We start from the raw sequence: 20,603 nt of genomic DNA, 5'->3' as shown, positions 1-20,603 counted from the left end.
TGATGCGGACTCAATCCCAGGACGCCAGGATCATGACCTGAGCTGAAGGCAGATGCTCACCCACTGAGCCACCCAGGTGCCCACCTCTGTTTTCTAAAATGTAGGCTCTATGCCCAGCACGGAGCCCAACACAAGGCTCAGACTCAAGACTCAGATCTCCGACCCTGAGATCAAGAGTTGGAGACACTTAACCGACTGAACCACCTAGGTGCCCAGGGAATCCATAATTTCCACACACACACAGGCCTGATGTTAATTTTGGAAACTGCACCAAAGCTTTAAAAAACTGGCATCTTCAAATTAGTGATTTAAAGGGGGGATTTCAATGTGGGCCATAATTACGACTTTAACTGCGCATTTAAAAAAATTCTGCTTCCTGTTCTCTTGAGTAAAATCGATGTTCTGTGATACCAGCTTGGGAGAAAAATCAGTACGCAGATGTTGGGAAGCCCCAGCTGTGTTTAATTTGAAGTCTTCTGTTTGAATTCTGGCTTCCCACCTCACCACTGGGCAGTAACTCCTCTCTGAGGGGCTCTGAGTAGGAACTCAGGAGACGTCACATCCCTAGGAACCAAGGGCTGTGTATTGTAAACAGTCACTAGGATTCAGAGTTGTTTGCTTTTTCCAAGCCCTGAAATCTCATGGGGCAATTGTTTAAGTTGGAGCTCACATAAAGGGCATATGAAGAACACAAAGCAAGGCATCAGGAAGTGGACTTCTATGAATGTCCAAATGCCACGTTTGTTGTCAACACCATTGTTTTAACAGCTTACGTCCCCCTCACCCTTCGGCCCCACCCCCCACTAACCTTTGGGCTGTAAGACAATGTTTCACAATCAGAAAGGCTGTTTACCTTTAGGCTGTAATACTGAGAAGACCCTTGATGAATGTAACAAGTTGGAAACTAGGTAACAGTTCCAAGCTGAAAACCTGTATCAGGCCACCTCTCCATCTGATACACATTATTTCCATTTTCTGCACCTGGGAAATGCATATTAAAGGACTCCTTCTAAAGGTCCAAGTGTCTTTTGTTTTTAAGTGACGTATTTGTACCTGAAGGTCAAGCATTGGAATGATAGAGTCTGGCGAGTTATTTAGTTCCTTGTGCTGACTTTTGAATTTGTAAAGATATCAGGGGCATTAAGCTTTGTTATTCAAAGAAGAAATAGGTTTTTTGTTTCTGCTCATAAAAGAGGATTTAATCTGGGGTGTCTAGGGTTATGTTGTGTGGCTGTAGTCTTGCATTAAGAGTTTGTTTAGAATGTGTCAGGGCTCCTGGGTAGCTCTGTTGGTTGAGGGTCTGATTCATGATTTTGGCTCAGGTTGTGATCTCAGGGTGATAGGATTGAGCCCCAATTCACGTTGGTGTGAGCCTGCTTGGGATTCTCTCTTCTTCTCCCTCTGCCCCTCCTGGCTCGCTCTCTCTCTCTCTCTCTCTCTCTCTCTCTCTCTCTCTCTCTCTCTCTCTCTCGGTGTGTTAAAAAAAAAAAAAAAAGGCAAGCTGAACATGTTGATGGCACTTTGGCGTGAGTGATACAGGCATAGGGATTGAGTGAATCCCTGCAAAGCCAAAGTGTTTCCAATATTGCATATCGTAGTTGCAGAGAAACATGTGCTCTTTGAAGCTTGTCCGGTTTCCTTTTAGAGGAAATTTTTAAAGTGAAGATAAATAATTGATGCTATGGGGATAAAAGGTACTGCATAGGGAATATAGTCAGTGCTATTGTGATAATGTTTTATGGTGACAGATGGTAGCCACACTTGTGAGCATAACATTACATAGAGAGTTGTCTAGTGGCTATGTTGTCCACCTGAAACTGATGTTACATTGTGTGTCAACTGTACTTAAAAACCCAAATGTTAGTTTAAGAAATCCTGGAGATGTGCTTATGGGGTCATTTCATAGAAAAGGATGTTTAAGAGTCAAGACCATCCTGATATAAACCAGAGCAAGCCATGCTGAAAAGTACTTGGAACAAAGGTGGAGTCATCATTGGGTGTATAAGCAAAGACTCTTCTAGATAAGATTCCTCAGTCCTGTGGCTTCCTTGGGGGGAGGTGATGGTGTCTTTCCATAAGAGGCTCTGTAGTGAGCAGCCTGGCCCCCCCTTGTCAAGAGGACAGTGATTTTGCTTCTCATTATGTCTCCAGTGTCTTACATGAGGCTTGGCACATGGTAAACACCTGCACTAGTTTGTAGAAATGAATTTTCCAGGCCTGGAGCATTGCAACCAAGTCTGACATGACAGAGTGAATTTCCTTTTCACTTCTCTTTTTTTAGTGTTCAAAGCTTCTTTCGGACACAAGCGTTATTCAGTTCTACCCAAGCAAATTTGTCCTTATCACCGACATACTCGATACATTTGGTAAGTACTAGTCCTATTCATCTTCCAATCTAGGAAATACATTTGTTTTGCCAGATATTGGGTGGTAGTGTTGTTGCTTTAATTTCTGTTGTTGTTCAAGTAATTGAGTGAAACACAAGGGAGACCAAGCCACCCCGCTGCTCCCCGGTCAGTAACAAGGGTGCTGTGTTTGAGAGAATTTTAAATTATGTGTTTTCTAAGCTTCTGATAGGCTAGTGAAGCAAGCAAGTGAAGTTGGGATGGGGTGGGAGGGATGGGGGAGGAAGCACACATCCTGTCTAAACCAGCTCCCATCCCTTGCCATGTCATAGTGTCTAGAACTCACTTTGTCAGAACTGAACTCAGCTTCCCTTCCCAGCACCCCAAGTGGGTTTCTGTCCTAGGGAATGTCAGCACCCTGCTCCCAAGCTAGAAATCTGAGAGTCTTCTCCCCTGTACCCTGTGTCTGGTCTGCCAATCCACTCTTTGGTCTCCTAGGTCTCTCTCCACTTTGTCCATTTTTATCAGTCTTCCCTGGGAACACCTGAGCCCAAGCCAACAGTCCTCTCGTGCTTGGACTGACAAGGCAGCTTTTGTGCGGCTTCTTGCAGCATCATCCTGGGATCACAACCTGAGCCGAAGGCAGATGCTCAACCCCTGAGCCATGCAGGCATCCCCTGGGTTCTCTCTGTAGTCAAAGACCTGTTTTATTTCTCTTGTACTTGGCTCACAGGGGAAATTTTGCTTTCCGTGAAAATTACAAATATGTGTACGTTTGACCTGGCAACTTCACCTCTGGGAACTCATCCCATTGGTGATAGCAGAACCCTGGAAACAACCCAAGTGGCCATCAGTAGGGGACCAGTTAAATAATGATGGTCCATTGGTACCCTGGAGCAGAGGAAGCCCATAAGAACGAGTGAGGACGTGCTCCACGTTCCAGTGTGGAGAGATCTCCAGGATATCTATGTTGTCATGTGAAAGAGTCAAGACGCAGAACAGCCATGGAGTATGTTCTGTTTTGTGTAAGAAAGGAGAGATTAGGATACTGGTTCACGTTCACTTTGGTTTGCCTGAAGAACAATTAGAAGGAATTTGTCCAAGAAATTGAATGGAAGCAGGAGCCTGCAGAGGCCGGCAGGGGCAGTGGGGTGGATAGGGATGGGCCAGAGAGAAACTTCCCTCCGTTACCGAAGCCTTTTTTTGAATTTAGAATCAGGGGGATGTTTTTATTTTTTAAAACCAAACATTCAAATGAGGTACCAGCTTTCAACACCATTCTCCTTCCTCCACTTCCAGACAGTGCTCCCAGTGGTGCTCTAGTCAGGATCTGGTGGCGAATAACATTCCTCAGGATCCAGAGGCAGCCTCTGGCTGCAGGTGCTCCAGGAGACTCTGTTGTGCTCTGTGCGGAAAAGAATGCACGTTTTTCACCTTTTACAAAAGGAGTGGGGATCTGCCTCACTTGGGTGGAAGGTCAGAGCGCTGAGATCCTTCCCACATGCAGGGTCGTAACACTGCTCTGTAGGCAGGTTGCTTGATGGTGTGCGGGCAGGTGCTTAATGGTTGATGTGACTAACCCAGGTTGCTGAGCAGGGATGTGGGACATGGCTCTGAGCTTGTGCACAGGTGAAGGCGCATGCTGGAGCTCTTCCAGAAGCACCAAGCACAGAGCTGGCCTTTGTCCCATGCCTGTGTCTCCTGTTCTTGAGTTGCGTACACCTGAGCCTTGGTTTCTTCCCCTGTAAAATGGGCATTATAGATCCTGCCTCTGGGGGTGTTTGGAGGGAATTAATTAAGAGAATGCATAGGAAGCATATCCTGTTTTTCCTTTCCCAAGAGCTTGCTGGTGGGATCAGTGTAAGTGACTTTGAACAGTCTCTGGTACAAAGTTAAGTGTTCAGAAAATGTTAGTGGCTGCTACTGCCATTACTTATTTTAGTCTTTTTGATTCATAAGATGGCAAGTTAGGAAAGGCAGTAAATCTAGCATTGGGTGTTACTTCTCAAGACCATTGTCTATTACTGTAACAAAGGAAAACAAAATTCACCAAACTCGTTTGGCCAAAGATGATTTTGTAGTTCAAGGCCTCTTAGCATATGAACGTAAAATATAAAAATTGCTTGTGGTTTTAGAGGGGTGGTGGGCTTCTTATGGAGGAAGTAAAGGTGTTTTCTGCTTTTCAGTCTGGTCCATGGACCATAGCAGGTGAGAGGTTACACGGCTTCCCAGCATGGCTTGCTGTGTGATGGCCCAAGGTAAAACTGTATAACGTCCCAGTACCTTGTTCTGTGGTCATCAGAGAGGAGGCCCGTCATGGCACCAGGTGTGGGTGCTGTGGGAGCCCTTGGCTGCAGGTAAAGGAAAGCACTTCCTACCAGGGGGGAAAAGGCAAGTGGCTCTGAAAACTGAAGTTTGTTCTCTTGAGGCTTCCTGGAAACTTCTCAGTTGAACTGATGGTATAGAGCAGGGGTTTTCATCCTTGGCTGCACACCTGGGAAACTTTAAAAACAATTCCAGGGGCGCCTGGACAGCTCAGTGGTTGAGCCTCTGTCTTTGGCTCAGGTCGTGATCCCGGGGCCCTGGGATTGAGTCCTGCATCAGGCTCCCTGCAGGGAGCCTGCTTCTCCTTCTGCCTATATCTCCGCCTATCTCTCTGTGTCTTTCATGAATAAATAAATAAAATCTTAAAAAACACACACAAAAAAAACCCCCCAAACACTCCCAGTGGTCAAGCTGCACCCTAGATCAATTCTGTCAGAACCTCTAGGGACAGACACAGACACCAGCCTATTTTCAGGTGCCCCCCAGGTGCTTTGAGTGTTTAGCTGAGGTTAGGGACCAGTGTGGTTCAGAGGGAGGAGGGAGGCTTGTTACTATTTTTAGGGATTCCCGCTTCCCACACCCATGGCAAATTTTAGCTCAGAGACCCATGGTGCTTGCCTAAATCCATGGTTCTCACACTTGGGTGTATGTAAGAATTCCCTAGCAAGGTTATTCAAAATTCATATTGCTAGTCCTTCCCCTACAAAATACTATTTTTCGCTAGCTCTGAGGTGGGCACCAGCAATGTGCCTTTTCAACAAGTATCTTTATGTAATTGTAACATAAGTAGTCCATACTGGGAGAGGCACCTGGATGGCTCCTCTTCTGTTGGATGGCTTCCTGCCCTTTGTCCTAGCCTTGTGTCATTTCTTGGTGAAGTCATTTGACTCCATGTTCTTAGAACTTCCTGTCTCTTTTCCCATGTGTGATTCTTTGCTTCCCTGAATGATGGGGTCATGGGGCGGGGGGGGAAATAACACGAGCTCAGGGAAATACTTTTGACATTAAAGGTAATTTGGGGAGGCTCCAGGAAAGGAATAGAACTATAATTTCTATCCCTTCAATGTTGATAGCGTTTTCCACAGTACCACACACAGAATAAAGCTTTTAGTGCTAGATGAAGGGGTGGCATGTGGATCAAATCTACCCTGCCCACTTCTTCTTTTTTTTTTTTTTTAAAGATTTTATTTATTTATTCATGAGAGACACACACAGAGAGAGGGGCACAGACACAGGCAGAGGGAGAAGCAGGCTCCATGCAGGGAGCCCGACATGGGACTCCATCCCAGGTCTCCAGGATCACGCCCTGGGCCAAAGGTGGCGCTAAACCGCTGAGCTACTGGGGATGCCCCTGCCCACTTGTTTTTTGTAAATAAAGTTTTATTATTATTGGAACACAACCAGCCACCTCCATTTGTTTATACATTGTCTATGATTGCTTTCCAGCTACAGCAGCGATTTTAATAGTTGCAGCAGTGACCTATGACCCACATCACCTGAAATATGTTTGCTTATGCATCTAATAAATACTGAGCGTCCATGGTATGCCAGGCACTGATCTTAGTACTGAGGATATATCTGTGAACAGAACAGACACAAGTTTCTACCCTTTTAGCACTTGCTAGTTGAATCTCAAATTTTGATGCTTCAGGCAGATCACATACCTGAGTGAAGCAGGCAGTTGTTGAGACGCAGCATGGTGGAGATGGGGACAAACTGGGTGCTACATATGCCATTTGGAGTGGTGGTTACTGATCTGTCGTAGCTCATTTTTGTCCTGTAGGGAGATGGGCCATTTTTGGTATATCATTTGCGAAGAAGCAGGAAACCTGGTCTTTCACATGAATGAAAGTTTTTCCCTCTTGGCAACTAATTAAAAAAAAATGTTAAAGCATTTCATGAGCCTTGGTGTTGTGGGCCAAACAAAATGGATCCCTGGCTGGTTTCCACGCACAGGCTGCCCATTTGCAGCCTCTGACTTAGAAGCATAACGTGACTGTTGAGTGTTGAGTGAATGGAGGTGCCTGTGGTCCCTTTGGCTGTAAGCTTCCCTCCCTAAGGGGAGAAGGATGACTTTCCTGCATCACATAAAGAACAAGTCCCCTCGTTTTATTAAAAACATAAACAAAAGAAACGTTGCTTAAAATTTGTCCCACTGGGTGGCAGCATACTATCGTAAGTTAAAGTGCTCTGGGAAATGCCGTCTCCGTCCCTAATTAACAAACGTTTATTTAACGTTTGCTCCTGAAGAGAGTGATGCTAACGCCATATGGCCTTTTGTCCCCAGGAAAGCTCGTGTATGAGCGCATCTTCTCCATGTGTGTGGATAACCGCAGCGTCTTACCAGGTAATGTCATAGCTGTTCTACTGGTTTCACTCTGCCCCTGGAGTTGTGATTAGAAGGCTTCTATCAAGTCAGGATTTATGGAGACTCGGTATAAGATTTGTTTTGTTTTTCATGTGTTAAAAGTAGAAGAAACAGCTTTGCAGATTTCTGATCGTCTCCGTTTTCTAAAAACATTAGATGGTTTTTAAATGGCCTGGCTAAGAATTTGGGCAATTTGAGTCCACGAAAATGAAGATATTACAACTAGATTCAGCTGAACTTTTATACCAACCTAAATTCCTCCACCTGCTTGACATTTCTTCCTTTATATCTTTCCTGAGAAGCCAATTGCAGAAACCGACTCTGAATTAAAGAACAATGTCAAATAAATCAATAACAGATACTTTGAATTTACAATCTGTGCATAAGTGATGTGTGCATTAAATTTATTGCCAATGCATTTAAAATTCTCAGGGGGTTATTATGGAACAACTTGTTTAGTGAATCTCTGTTGTCATGTAAATGATGATTTATCTGGCAACATGAACTCTCAGCAGCAGCTTTTCTTACCTCTCGCCCCTCCTTTCAGATTCCTAGACTTGCTGTAAGGAAACATTTTTTTTATCTATACAAGTTACAACAATGAGCTTGCTCCAGCTGCTCCGGTTCTCAACTAGATGATGGCATCAGCGACAGTAACCCATAATTGACCTGTTCGCATATTCATTCTTTCCTTCATCTATGTATCTGTTATCTTATTTATTTACTTTTTTAAGATTTATTTATTTGAGAGAGAGACAGATAGTGAGAAAGAGCATGAGTGGGGAGGAGAGGGAGAAGCAGGCTCCCTGCTGGGCAAGGAGCCCAATGTGGGGTTCGATCCCAGGACCCTTGGATCATGACCTGAGCTGAAGGCAGACAATTAACCAACTGAGCCACCCAGGTACCCCTGTATATGTTATTTTATTTTATTTTATTTTATTTTATTTTTTGTATCTGTTATTTTAAAAACGACTTGATATAGCTATTTCTCAGAAAGAGACAGAACTCCTTATACCTTTAGGGCTTGGAGAGTCATCTTGTATCAGATGAGCAAACCCATGGGGAAGAGCCAAAGACTTGCCCATGGCCCTGCCCAGCTAGTGGGAGCCTTGCTTTTGTGCTGGATCTGTGCTGTCCAACATGGTGGCCACTGGTCATGGGGGGGCACTTGAGATCTGGCCAGTCCAAACTAAGGTGTGGTGTGTGTATTAAAAATACACTAGAGTTCAGAGACTTAATACAAACAAAAGACCATGAAATATCTCACCAATGATTTTTAAAATCGATCACATGTTGAAATGACATTTTGGATGAATTGAGTTAAATGATGCATTTTATTAAAATTTGTTTTATCCCTTTGAACATGGCTCACATCATATTCTTATTGGATGTTCTAGACCCTCCCCTGCACCACATCACATGTGTGATGTTTTTAACAGTCCCTCCCGTGTTCTAAGGCATCTCAAGATTGGGAAGCAGTGGGATGCCTGAGTGTCTCAGTGGTTGAGCATCTGTCTTTGGCTCAGGGTGTGATCCTGGGGTCCTGGGATCAAGTCCTGCATCAGGGTCCCCACAGGGAACCTGCTTCTCCCTCTGCCTATGTCTCTGTCTTTCTCTCTGTGTCTCTCATGAATAAATAAATAAAATCTAAAAAAAAAAAAAAAAAAAAAGATTGGGAAGCAGTGAATCTGGAGGGGTAGGCAGGGCGAGCTTCAGAGCTTGAGTGCAAAGGCCTTCTCTCTCAGCTTTAAGGATTTGGGAATAGATCTAGGTACACTTAGTTAACTTAAACTTGACAACTTGTATGCCATATCAGCAGCAGTAATGCTTGCCTCTAAGCAAAATTAAACCCAAATAGATGTTTTTTTGTGGCTACAATAATATATTTTTTTAAAGATTTTACTTTTTAGTAATTTCTGTATCCAATGTAGGTCTTGAACTCACAACCCCAAGATCAAAAGTTGCATACTATACTGACTGAGCCAGCCAGCTGCCCCTACAACAGCATTCCCCCCACCCAAATATTTATTTATTTTAGAGAGGGACAGAAGGAGGGGCAGAGAGGGAGAGAGAAAGAACATCTCAAGCATGGAGCCTGACTTGGGGTTTGATCTCACAACCCTGAGATTATGCCCGGAGCTGAAATCAAGAGTCAGGTGCCTAATCAACTGAGCCACCCAGGTGCCCCACAACAGCATTTTCCCCCCAAAGATTTATTTATTTGAGAGAGAGTGAGTGAGCACAGGGAGTGGGTGGGTGGGGGGAGAGGAACAGGGGGAGAGAGAATCTCAAGCACACCCCCTGCTGAGCATGGAGCTGACTTGAAACTTGATCTTGGGACCCTGAGATCATGACCTGTGCCGAAATCATGAGTTGGACGCCTATCCAGCTAAGCCACCCAGGCGCCCCTCCCAACAGTATTTTTTAAAATGCTTTTTGATACACAATCTACTCCTTCCTACTGTTGTACACCTAACCACATAATATTTATATTACCTGCCTAACCCCCCCAGAGTCCTTTGAATTTGCATTTACAATAATTTTCCTTCCTCCTAATTTTCACTAAGTATATAAACAATATTTTAGAGTCAAGGAAAAATTACTAACAATCTCCTACCTAAACTATAGAAGTTCAAGATAGTAGACTATTTTCATATTCATTTCTAGTCCTTGTCTAAATTTGTTAATTAGCACTTTTATCACTAAAACCCTTCCTTCCTCAATACTTTTTTTTTCCCTCGAGCGATGCAAATCAAGCTTCTGTTTTTCTTGAAAATAATGTAATTTTTTTCTTCTTTCAGTGAAAATCTTCCTCTGCATGTAGTGTTCTTTGGTTCTAAGAACATGAGAGGGAAAAGGGGAAATTTCTCTAAAAAATGGCAGTGATTTTGGGGATGTCTCTTAGCAATATTTATGAAGAAAGCTTTTGAAATCTACTGTGTGGAATTCTGCCTAAAGAGATTATGTACAGAGAGAAATCTGGTGGCAGGTGTGCTCATTCTTTCCAGTTGAATCAAGTTCTGACTGGTGACTTAAATTTTTGTGCCCTTCACCTTCAGGAATTTTAACTAAGGCATACCTATTTTATGAGTGTAGAAGGAAGGATACTGGTGTCCTTTTGGGTCATGGAACGTACATATCCCTGTAGGTGATGGTTTCCCCCTACCGTTTCTTAATCCAGCATATGCGTGGAGAGACCATCCACCCTACATGATAAAGTAACTTTATTTCCATCATGGGATAGATATCTTGGGTTTATCATGTTTTGGTTGTTGTCAGCATTCCCGTCTCCAGTTTTTTCCCATGGCTGATGTTGGCTGCATCTGGATAAGCACGTCCCTAGCTGACCTGGCCTTTCACGTGCATGCTAAGATGACATCCCTATAAGCACCGTTATGTAAAGAGACCTCTCACTCCTTGGGTAGCCAGCTTGGCAAAGGAAAGAGAACTAGACTCCTTGGTCTCCCTCCTCCTAAAATATCCACAGAAGTTCAAGGTTGACAAAAGAACCAGTGTAAAAGAAAAATAGGTGGGAATAGAAAGAAGCATCTCAGCTCTTTGTTATATTGAAGTCTGTGAATTAATTTCCACATTCTGAATTGATTCTCCATGTAAGCAGCCCAAGTGCTAAAGTATAAATCATGTCACATTAGGCCCTTCCTCTGCCGAGAACCCTTCAGGGAGTTACTGTTGCACTAGGAAAACTCTCAATCTCCTTACCGAGGCCGCAGCCTTGTATGGTTTGGCATACAGTGCCTGCTTCTCTCCTGCCTGCCTGCCCCATTGGCTTGCTTTTTTCTTCTTTGACCATCTGGAGGTCATAGCTACCTCAGGACCTTTGCACCTGATGTTACTTCTTCCTGGAATACATTTCCTCTACATCTAAACATGGCAGACTTCTTTTTGCATTTCAGGGCTCTGCTCGAATGCCACCTCTGCCAGAGTCTTCTCTGACCATCCTGTGTAATGACATTGTACCCTCAAGTCACTGTCTAGCCTAATACTTAGTTTTATATCTTTCATAGTATTGGCTATTACTAGATATTACCTGATTTGTTTGCTTGCTTGCTTATTCTTTTCACTGTTTATTATGTTTTTCTCTCCACTGGAATATAAGCTTCATGAGGACAGGGTCTGTCTTGTGTATTGTTAACTCTTGAGAGCCTAGAATATTACTTTTAGTTAAGACATTTGTGTTGAGCAAATGAAGTATAAAAATGTAAGATTTGGGATGACTGGGTGGCTCAGCAGTTCAGTGTCTACCTTTGGCCCAGGGCGTGATCTTGGAGTCCTGGGATCGAGTCCCACATCAGGCTTCCTGCATGGAGCCTGCCTCTCTCTCTGTGTGTCTCATGAATAAATAAAAATAAAATCTTAAAAAAAAAAAAAAAGAATGTAAGATTTACTTTGCTACAAGAATTTAAATAACTTTCATTTTTTTGAGTAAGTTCTAAACCCAAAGTGGGGCTTCAACCCATGACCCCAAGATGAAGAGTTGTGTGAACCAGCCAGCACCCCACTTTGCTACAGGATTTTATTTTTTATTTTTTAAAGATTTATTTATTCATGAGAGACCCAGAGAGAGAGAGAGGCAGAGACACAGGCAAAGGGAGAAGCAGGCTCCATGCAGGGAGCCCAATATGGGACTTGATCCCGGGACTCCAGGATCAAGCCCTGGGACAAAGGCAGGTGCTAAACTGCTGAGCCACCCAGGGATCCCTTGCTATAGGATTTTAAAGTCCTACCTAACATAGTTTTCTCTTAAATTATCTCTTAAGCTAGAAGGAAAGCCTGAAGCCTTTGTACTGGCATGTGCAGATGATCATATAGCTTACAGGTGATGTGGAACCCGGGACAGCTTGCATTGCTATACCCCCGGGATCTCCCAGCGTCCAGCCATGGGCTTCAGTAGACAAGGTACTTGCCAGCGCTGGTGGCTTATACCTTATGGTGATGCTAGCTCACTTCTGAATCTCCAGTCCCTCATCTGTAAAGTGAGGGATTTTATTGACCTCAGAGACTTATTTTTGCTTTTGGGTTTCAGGTCCCATGATTCAGTCATATGAAGGAAAATTAATCCCACCCATCCTTTTTCCACAAGGCATGATTGACAAATGAATTTAAGAATAACCCTTTTCCTGTCTGGATCTCTTGGAACTTGGGGGGAAAAAGTTACTTTTAAGTGCATGGGTTCAGGGCAGGAAAGGGGAAATCATAATTCCCTTCCCTTTGGAACTGGCAAGTGAATGGTTCTTGAATGAATGAAGCATTCTATAGCATCCAAAAATAAGGTAAATACTTGAGATTGCAATTCCAAAATATCTGCAGTTGTGATTAGTGACGGTTCTCTGCCAGGGAGTACCTGGAGGTTTATCTTTTTGCTGATTCCATCGGAGTTTTGATCACCTTAATTGTGTGCCATCAAGTTGCAGAAAGCAGGATTGGAGATGAAAAATGACTCTGTGCACAAGATGAGGACTGCAAGCTAGGGTTTGTTTGCGATCTTCTAAAATGACTGACTTCTCCCTTTTTGATTTTTTTTTTTGAATTGTAAGCAAACTGTGCCACATGTGGGACTTGAACTCCTGACTCTATGATCAAGAGTTGCATGCTCTACTGACTGAGCCAGCCAGCAACCCCCCCTTTTTAACTGAATCCTAAAAGTATAAAGCACATCCGGTGGTGGGGATCTAATATGTGGAAATCATTTAGAAGAAATAATTTCTATGCAAGAGTTCCACAGTGGCCTTCTTGGTGATGAGTTTGGTTGTTTTTTGTTTGTTTTTAATTTATTCATAGGAGACAGAGAGAGAGAGAGGCTCTTGTGGGGAGCCCGATGTGGGACTCTCCATCCCAGGACTTAGGATCACTCCCTTATTCGAAGGCAGACACTCAGCCACTGAGCCACCCCGATGCCCTGGGCGGAGTGGGTTGGGTTGGGGTGGGTTGATTGTTGTTTTCATTGTTCCATACTCTCTTCAATTCTTTATTAAGATACATGTCATAAAAAGGTTGGGACTGATAGGGTAGCCAGCCTAGGGCCAGGGATCATGACTTCTGTTGTGTTGCTCTCATGGTTCAAGCTGGTGATGGAGGCTCCAGCATCACATTGGCATTCCAGCCAGAAGGAAGGAAGGAAGGAAGGAAGGAAGGAAGGAAGGAAGGAAGGAAGGAAGGAGTGGAGGTGTTCCCTTAGATATTTCTCAGAAGTTGCATTCTGCTTGTATCTAGGGGCCAGAACTTGGTGGCATGGCCACACCTGGCTGTGATGACCAGATACCCAGAAGAAAAGGGACAAGTCCATGACTGAAGGAAGAGAACAGAGAATGGGGGAAGCTGGTGGTGTTGCCAGCAAATGACTCAAGTTTTGGAGGAAGTGTTGAGCTGGCAGCTTGACTGGCAGGTTTTTCACCTCAGGGCTTTGATTTACTAGTCTGGCCCAGGGGATATTTAGAGCACAAGCTTGGATCACATGTCCTGTTATACTTGCAGGTTTCTTTTCTTTTCTTTTTTTTTTTTTTAAAGGATTATTTATTTATTTATTTGTTTATGACACAGAGAGAGGCAGATACACAGAGGGAGAAGTAGGCTCCTCACAAGGAGCCCAATGCGGGACTCAATCCCCGGACCCAGGATCACACCCTGAGCTGAAGGCAGACGCTCAACCACTGAGCCACCCAGATGTCCCTACTTGCAGGTTTCTAAAGCATCTGGAATTCCCAACTGTATTGTGTAGTTACTGGTGGGTATAGCAAGACTCTCTGGGTTGTGTTAGAGGCAGGAGCTAAGAATGAAAGTATTGGAGCCAGGCCACCTGGGTTGAATTGCAGCTCTGATATTTGCTTGCTCTGTGCCCTAACCATTTCTGCACCTTGATCTCTGCATCTGGCAAAAGGTAAATAAAAGTTTGTATGGTGGGGTGCCTGGGTGGCTCAGTTTAGTGTCTCCCTTCAGCTCAGGTCATGATCTTAGGGTCCTGGGATCGAGCTCCGCATCGGGCTCCCTGCTCAGTGGGGAATCTGTTTCTCCTTCTCCCTCTGCCTCTATCACTGTCACCAATTGTTTCTTAATAATATTAATATTAATATTACTTGGAAGGAAAGAACCAGAAGAACTGGGTAGGCCGCCCCTTCTTCATTGTAATGTTCTATCTCAGGACTCATAGCAGCCGTAACAGATCTGAAGAATTAGCTCGGTCTCTCTGTCTCTCTCTTGCATGTGCTCTTTCTCTAATAAATAAAATCTTGAAAAACAAAAAAATTAGGGGCACCTGGGTGGCTCAGTTGATTAAATGTCTGCCTTTGGCTCAGTTCATGATCTTGGGGTCCTGGGATCGAGCCCTGCATTGGGCTCCCTGCTCACTGGGGAGTCTGCTTCTCCCTTTCCTTCTGCTTATACTCTCTCAAGTGAATAAAGTCTTTAAAGAATAAAAAAGTGTATGATGGAGGGATGTTGTAGGGATGAGGTGTCCTGATGTCTGAGTGGCATTTGGAAAGCCTCATATGTGGGCTATCACTGTCACCAATTGTTTCCTAATAATAATAATATTTGGAAGGAAAGAGCTAGAAGAACTGGACAGGCTACCCCTTTTTCTCCATTGTACCGTTCTCAGGACCTGTAGTAGCTGTAACAGATTCGAAGAATTAGCAGGACTGATGGGTCTTGTTTTTGTATTGCAGATCACTTCTCTCCAGAGAATGTAAATGACACGGCCAAAGAAACATGCTTAAATTGGTTTTTCAAGATTGCTTCCATCAGGGAACTCATTCCAAGATTGTATCCTTTTTTGGGGGGGGGTGTCTAATGATTTTAGAGATAGGCTGAAAGAGTTGTACCATTAATAGAAGCCATGTGATGGGATGCCCTGAAATTCCTGTTGAAAGTTTGGTCCCGTTATGGTTGCTAGCCTGGAAATCCAGGGCCAGCCACATTGTCGAAGCCCATTGGACACCTCCTTCCCCAAACAGTGTCCTGTTTTCTTACTTTGAATATGATGCCATGTACCAGGCTTTTGTTTCCTAGAGGAACATTCCCACATTAATTCTCTCAATTAAAATGCTTCATCTTTATGTGTTTTCTCTGGTTCCCAAAACTTGAAAGGAACAGGGTCAGGCTTCTCTGCACAGATGCCAGTTTTGAAGAACAGAGAGTTTGACTTATACACAAATGAATCTTGGTTATCTTAAAGTTTATTCTTTCCCCATGAAGCATGGATTGGAAATGCTAAAAACACAGTTTAAACTTGAGCACACCACCGTGAATCAGCATGTCATTTTTTTCCGAAGTGTATTTTAAATAAGTATGAAACTTTGCAAGCCAACAATGGAAACCACAAGCTGTTAGGCAAGGTAATTCTCTGGGCTGGTGATAGACTGTGGCTCCCTGTCCTGAAGTCATGCTTGGTTCTGCTCTTGAGTGGTCTAGTCTTTTTGCCATAGGGAACAGGCTGTCTGGAAAATGTCTTCCTTAACGGAATATTTTTGTAGTTACGTGGAAGCATCTATCCTGAAGTGTAACAAGTTCCTCTCCAAAACGTAAGGTTCTTCTTAAATGTCTAGAACCATAACATTTCCAGAAAAATTTCTCTAGCGCACATGCTGTCCTTCACTGAGTACTTACCGTGTAGCAGAGCTGGTGCTAAGCACCTTCCATACATTTTCTCATCTGATCTAAATGGAAACCTGATAATGTAGAACTCATTATAATTTCTATCTTATGGAGAAGAAAACTCAAGCTACGAGAAGTTGGTTGAGTGGTTCATGGATGAGTCCTGGCTCTGCCTTCAGGAGCTGTGTGGTCTTGGCAAGTTATTCAGCATCTCTGATCCTCAGTCTCCTCCTCTGTGAATGAGGCCATACAAAGAGGTCCGTGAGGGTTTGTTGAGAGCAGTTCCTGACACATAGTGGGCCTACGCTCAGTGTTTGCTGATGCTGCTGAAGATGGTGGGCCTTTGCCCCTGAGCCCCATGCTACTTTGGGTTACCTTGGGCCTTGTTTCGAGCGTCACTTCCAGGGCTCAGGGAAACCAGATCTGTGTTCTGTATGGCCGACAAAACGTTAGGTCATATCAAATAGCACATAGGTAATAAACTCTCTGAAGCCAGGGACCAACTCACAGTGCTCCCTAGTGAAGGAGTTTTATTGGTTTTAGAATGTGTCCCAAATGTGATTTGGATCGAAGGGTACCTGGGGTAGTTTTTAGGGCTAACATTGGTGCTAAATTATTTTGCCTCCCCATTTGGGGAGGATAATGCCGAGGCAGAGTCCCATGTTGCAGGAGAAATAAATCAGTCACCATTCTCATTGATGGGGCATCACTCATGTCAGCCTGAGGTGCCAGGAGTTGGGTGCTAGGAAGGGGGATGGCAGGAGACAGTCTGTGCCAGAGGACTACAGCCTCGGCAAGAAGATCAAGGAGTGGATCAGAGGATGGAAAATAATTGGGAGACAGAAACTGTTAAATTAATAAAATAAACGTGACCTCAAACAGGCAAAAAAGGAAAGGTCAGACTCTAGCACTGGGCAAATGGTGAAGATGACAGAAGCCATTCAGTGAATGAATTGCGTCCAGAGAGAGAGAGAGACGATTGTTACATTGCCTTAGAAAATGCAAACTTTGGCCTTGGTTTGTCTCTGAAACTTGATTTTCCGCCCTCCCACCCCCCACATTGAGGAAGTGTAGCTTTATCTTTATTTTAAAAATAAGAGAACAGACAGTTCTCACATGGAGTATAATGCTGCCCTCTTTTTATTTCCCACAGGGGGATTTCAGAATGTCTGCCCCGGTTGACGTGTATGATTCGCGGAATCGGAGACCCACTGGTGTCAGTGTACGCCAGGGCCTATCTGTGCCGGGTAGGCCACATTGGGTCCCCACTTGCTCACAGATGGGGCTGCTTTCTCTCTCTTCAGGTCTTCATGTAGGCTTCTCCCTCCCCAGCACCTTGCAAATCACTACAAGAACGACTTCATTCGCTGCTAATTTTAGAACACAGCTCTTCCACGGAAAGCACAACTGTAGGATTTCTTCTAAAAATTAATTTTAAAGTAGACCCACTTACCATAACTCTAATTAGGGGGCATTTGAGGTCATCTTCTTACAAATGAACTGGTTTTCAAAATTAATTGTTTCCTCCAGTTCTTGCTGGGAGGGAGGCTCCTGAGGCCTCTCGGCTGATAGGTTGCTTTTCATTGACTTGAAATCTGCTTTCCCTTTGTCTTGGATTGGATTGTTTTATTAGTTTCTCTGTCCTTCCATTGAAGAATTGGCATAGGGTGCGAATTGGTGGGGGTGGTCTGTCCCTTGTGACAGGCGTCAGGGTCTGTGTGGCCCAGCCATGGAAGGCTACAGACCTCTTTTTGCACCTGCTCTGATGTAAATCATCTAGCACTTTTCTCTCTTAAAGTACCGTGAAGCTTCTACATCAGATATTTTCATTTATGACAAATGCAACCCATGGAGAGTTTCTGGTTATTCATCTTCAACTCCTGAGGGGGCTTTGCCCACCGTCAGCTTGCCCCAAGAGTCCTCCTTGCTAGTCTTATCAGCATTCTTCACCTAGAGGGAAGGCTAAATTGCCCCTGTTTCGTAGGATCCTGATGAATTGCAGACTTCTTTGAGGACGAAGCTATGGAGCCTCCCCTGGCCCTTACCAGTGATCATAAGTATTTGTAAATCAGAAGCAAGAACTAGTAGCCAGCCTTTGACTGGCTTTTACGTGACATCTGGCAAGTGGCGAGAAGCCCTATGGTCTCAGGTGTCACAAAGAAATCACAGTGCCCTCAGAGTGAATAGCAAACATCCTTATGAAGGACACTTTCTATAGGTTTGTTCCCTTATACCAGGAAAGAAAAAAAAGCTTTGGACTTGAGGGCAACCTGCTCCCCATTGGTAACAGAGGCAAAAATGTTTATACGCTGCCCTCTGCTTGAAACTTGGGATGGATTTTTTTATACAGGAATGTCAGGTATGTTTCCTAGAGCTTCAGCTTTGGGGAATCATATTGAAGCTTGAATACTTCTCCTGAGTGCATGTTTGCTGAGGGCCTACTGGGTGCAGAAAGCAGTTGGGTCCCATGGAGGAGATGCAAGAATGTTCATTTGCATATTTGCTTCCCTGCCTTTTCCCTCATCGAACAAAGCAAATAATTCAAACTTACGAGTCACATAATAGAGTAATAAAGACAGAGTCACAGTGTGTATTAACGAAGATGATTCTGGTCATTAAAGAGAAGTTGAAAAGGTGGAAATATGTGTTCTTTGCAAACCTGTTCAGGTGTAAAGTTTAAGCAAGTTGCACAGGTTAGGGAAATGATCACGTTTCTGGCATATAAAATTGCACATGGCAATTTTAAAATTTGGTGACAATTCATCCCAGGAAGACTGGTGATAAAATGCAGTCTATCTGTGGAAATAATTTTTTGGTCAACCCAGACTTTGCATCAGTTCCCCAGGCTGCGTACTTACTAAGTCTTTTGAAGTAAAAGAATAAGAGACAGTCTGGGAACTACTAAGGATCCTTTCAGTCACACGCAGCAAAACCCAGTTCATACTATTTTAAGCAAAAAGGAGGGTTTATTGGTTCATGTGTCTGAAGAATCTAGGGGTAGTGTAAGCATGGCTAGATCCAGGGTCTTCAGAATGTTGTCAAGAATTGTCCTCTCCTTCGTCACTCAGCTCTCCTTTCTCTGGGTTGACTTCACTCTGTGGCTTACTCAGCTGCTCCTGGCTTCCATCCTCCTAACTTAACCCCAGTGGAAAGAGTACCTTAGACGTGCCAGCCAGAGTCTCAGGGCTCTCAGTGGACCACCTTGGGCCACTTGTCCATCAATAGACTGTGGCCACGGGATGAAATATGTCTCCTGAATAGGAGTGTGCCCCACCCCTGGACGTCAGGGTGGGGTGGATCCAGCTCCTCCACACACCTCATGGTCTGAAAGGGAGATTTGCTTCCCCCCAAAACAAATCCTACTTGCTGATACCAGCAATGGGAAATGCATGCCAGGCAGGCTGAAACAGCAGATGGAAATCATGAACCACTACCCTTGCTACTCTGGGTAGGAATCTTTTAGACCCAAGCAGATTTCCAAGCTGCTCATTTGTCTTGATGGAAAGAAATAAACAAAACACAGAAAAGCAGTGAGTGGGCAGGGTGTGGGGGGAGCTCGAAGCTGTTTATTAAAGGAAAGTATGATTAACTCCTCTGCTAAGTCACGGCCTCTTCAGCACATCAGCATTGCTTGTCCACTGGGCCTTCCTTTGCTGTCGCCTAACAGATAATTATTGCCTGTTCTACGATATGATTAAGTGGAAGGAAAGACAATAGAACACAGTAGAACTGCATCTGACGTTCGTTGTTAGTTTTTTGTTTTTTTGGTTTTTTTAATTTACTGCTTGTCCTTGAAAACATCCTCAACAGCCATGGAGTTGTCCTTGGAATTTAGTGCCCTAATGGATCTCGCATAATTCTTCTCAAAGGAATTCTTCACAGTCTGTAAAAAACATCATTATCATTAATCTTCATGACCTCGAGTAGGGGGAGGTGAGTGGCAGGAATCTGTCCCCATTTGAAGAAACCCGGTCCCAGAGAAGCACCTTCTCTTACAAGGTTGTTTTTGTGTGAAGGCAGCAATTTGGAATTGAGGTGTATCTCAGGAGCTCAGTTTAAGGAACATTATGATGCTTTGGTTTTGTTGTGAACACATGAAACACATGAACTCCCCTCCATAGCGCATACCTTCACTTTTCCATCCAGCCCCAGGGCTCTGGCTGTCTTCTCTATGATTAGCACATTTTTTTTTAGCTGGAATGTTACAGTCTTGTTTTTTAAACAATGAATGCAGAAGCCAGTGGGTTATGGCATTGTTACGCTTCATGCTTGTCTTATATAAAATTGCTTAAAATACATTAAAAACTTGTCTGTTTCCATGACTGCCCAGCAAAGCAAGAGTCTGTATATTTTAACAATGCAACAGTGAAGTCCCAGCTGACTCTCTAACGTACCAGTCTTTTTTTTTGCTTCATTTAATAAAAGTGCAGCCACATGTGTGTGTATCATTTTTTTTTTTTTTGAGAGCAAGAGAATACTGTATACACAATCTTGAGAGAGAGTACATTCTTCCTTTGTGCCATATTGATTTGTTCTCTTGGTCATCTGTTCAGAAATACATTCATTACCTTTGGGAAATTGTGAAGATGATTACTGCAAATGTTGCCTTTTTTCATTAAAAATAGCTTCTGTGGTTTTTCTTAGCATCCATGCTTACTGGATAAGAAAAACAGATAAGAATAAAAATTAACTTGGATTTTCTCTGTGCCTACATTTATTTCCACGTATGTTTTTAATCTATAAAAATGGCATCCTAGTGTATGTATTATTTGCAACCTGTTTTTCCATGGTCAAGGTAGTTTCTTTTGTTTGGTTCCAGGTGGGAATGGAAGTGGCTCCACATCTCAAAGAAAGCCTGAATAAGAACTTTTTTGATTTCCTCCTCACATTCAAACAGGTAAGAGAACATGGTCAGAACTGCTAATTGATGTAGCAGTTACATGATCACGAATTCACAA

General features: G+C 43.6%; 1 protein-coding gene across 7 annotated transcripts in view; it reads left to right on the top strand.

Moving 5' to 3' along the window:
- The window catches only part of VPS35L (VPS35 endosomal protein sorting factor like), a 115,293-nt gene that overhangs the window by 25,484 nt on the left and 69,206 nt on the right, over positions 1–20,603 (top strand). For 6 of the 7 annotated variants that reach the window (XR_005986759.1, XM_041748320.1, XM_041748322.1 and 3 more), the window contains 6 exons: positions 2,282–2,366; positions 6,958–7,017; positions 14,718–14,814; positions 15,525–15,572; positions 16,799–16,892; positions 20,465–20,542. Coding sequence is in view for 6 of the 7 variants with exons in the window: in XM_041748320.1 (XP_041604254.1) it covers positions 2,282–2,366; positions 6,958–7,017; positions 14,718–14,814; positions 15,525–15,572; positions 16,799–16,892; positions 20,465–20,542 (462 nt within the window). In the remaining variant the exon portion in view is untranslated. Of the gene's footprint in view, positions 1–2,281; positions 2,367–6,957; positions 7,018–11,845; positions 11,956–14,717; positions 14,815–15,524; positions 15,573–16,798; positions 16,893–20,464; positions 20,543–20,603 lie in introns of those variants that run through there. The other variant, XM_041748325.1, reaches the window with a different exon arrangement.

Source organism: Vulpes lagopus, chromosome 3 (assembly GCF_018345385.1).
Source record: "Vulpes lagopus strain Blue_001 chromosome 3, ASM1834538v1, whole genome shotgun sequence".
Lineage (NCBI taxonomy): Eukaryota > Metazoa > Chordata > Mammalia > Carnivora > Canidae > Vulpes > Vulpes lagopus.
This window is presented reverse-complemented; position numbering and strand designations above follow the sequence as displayed.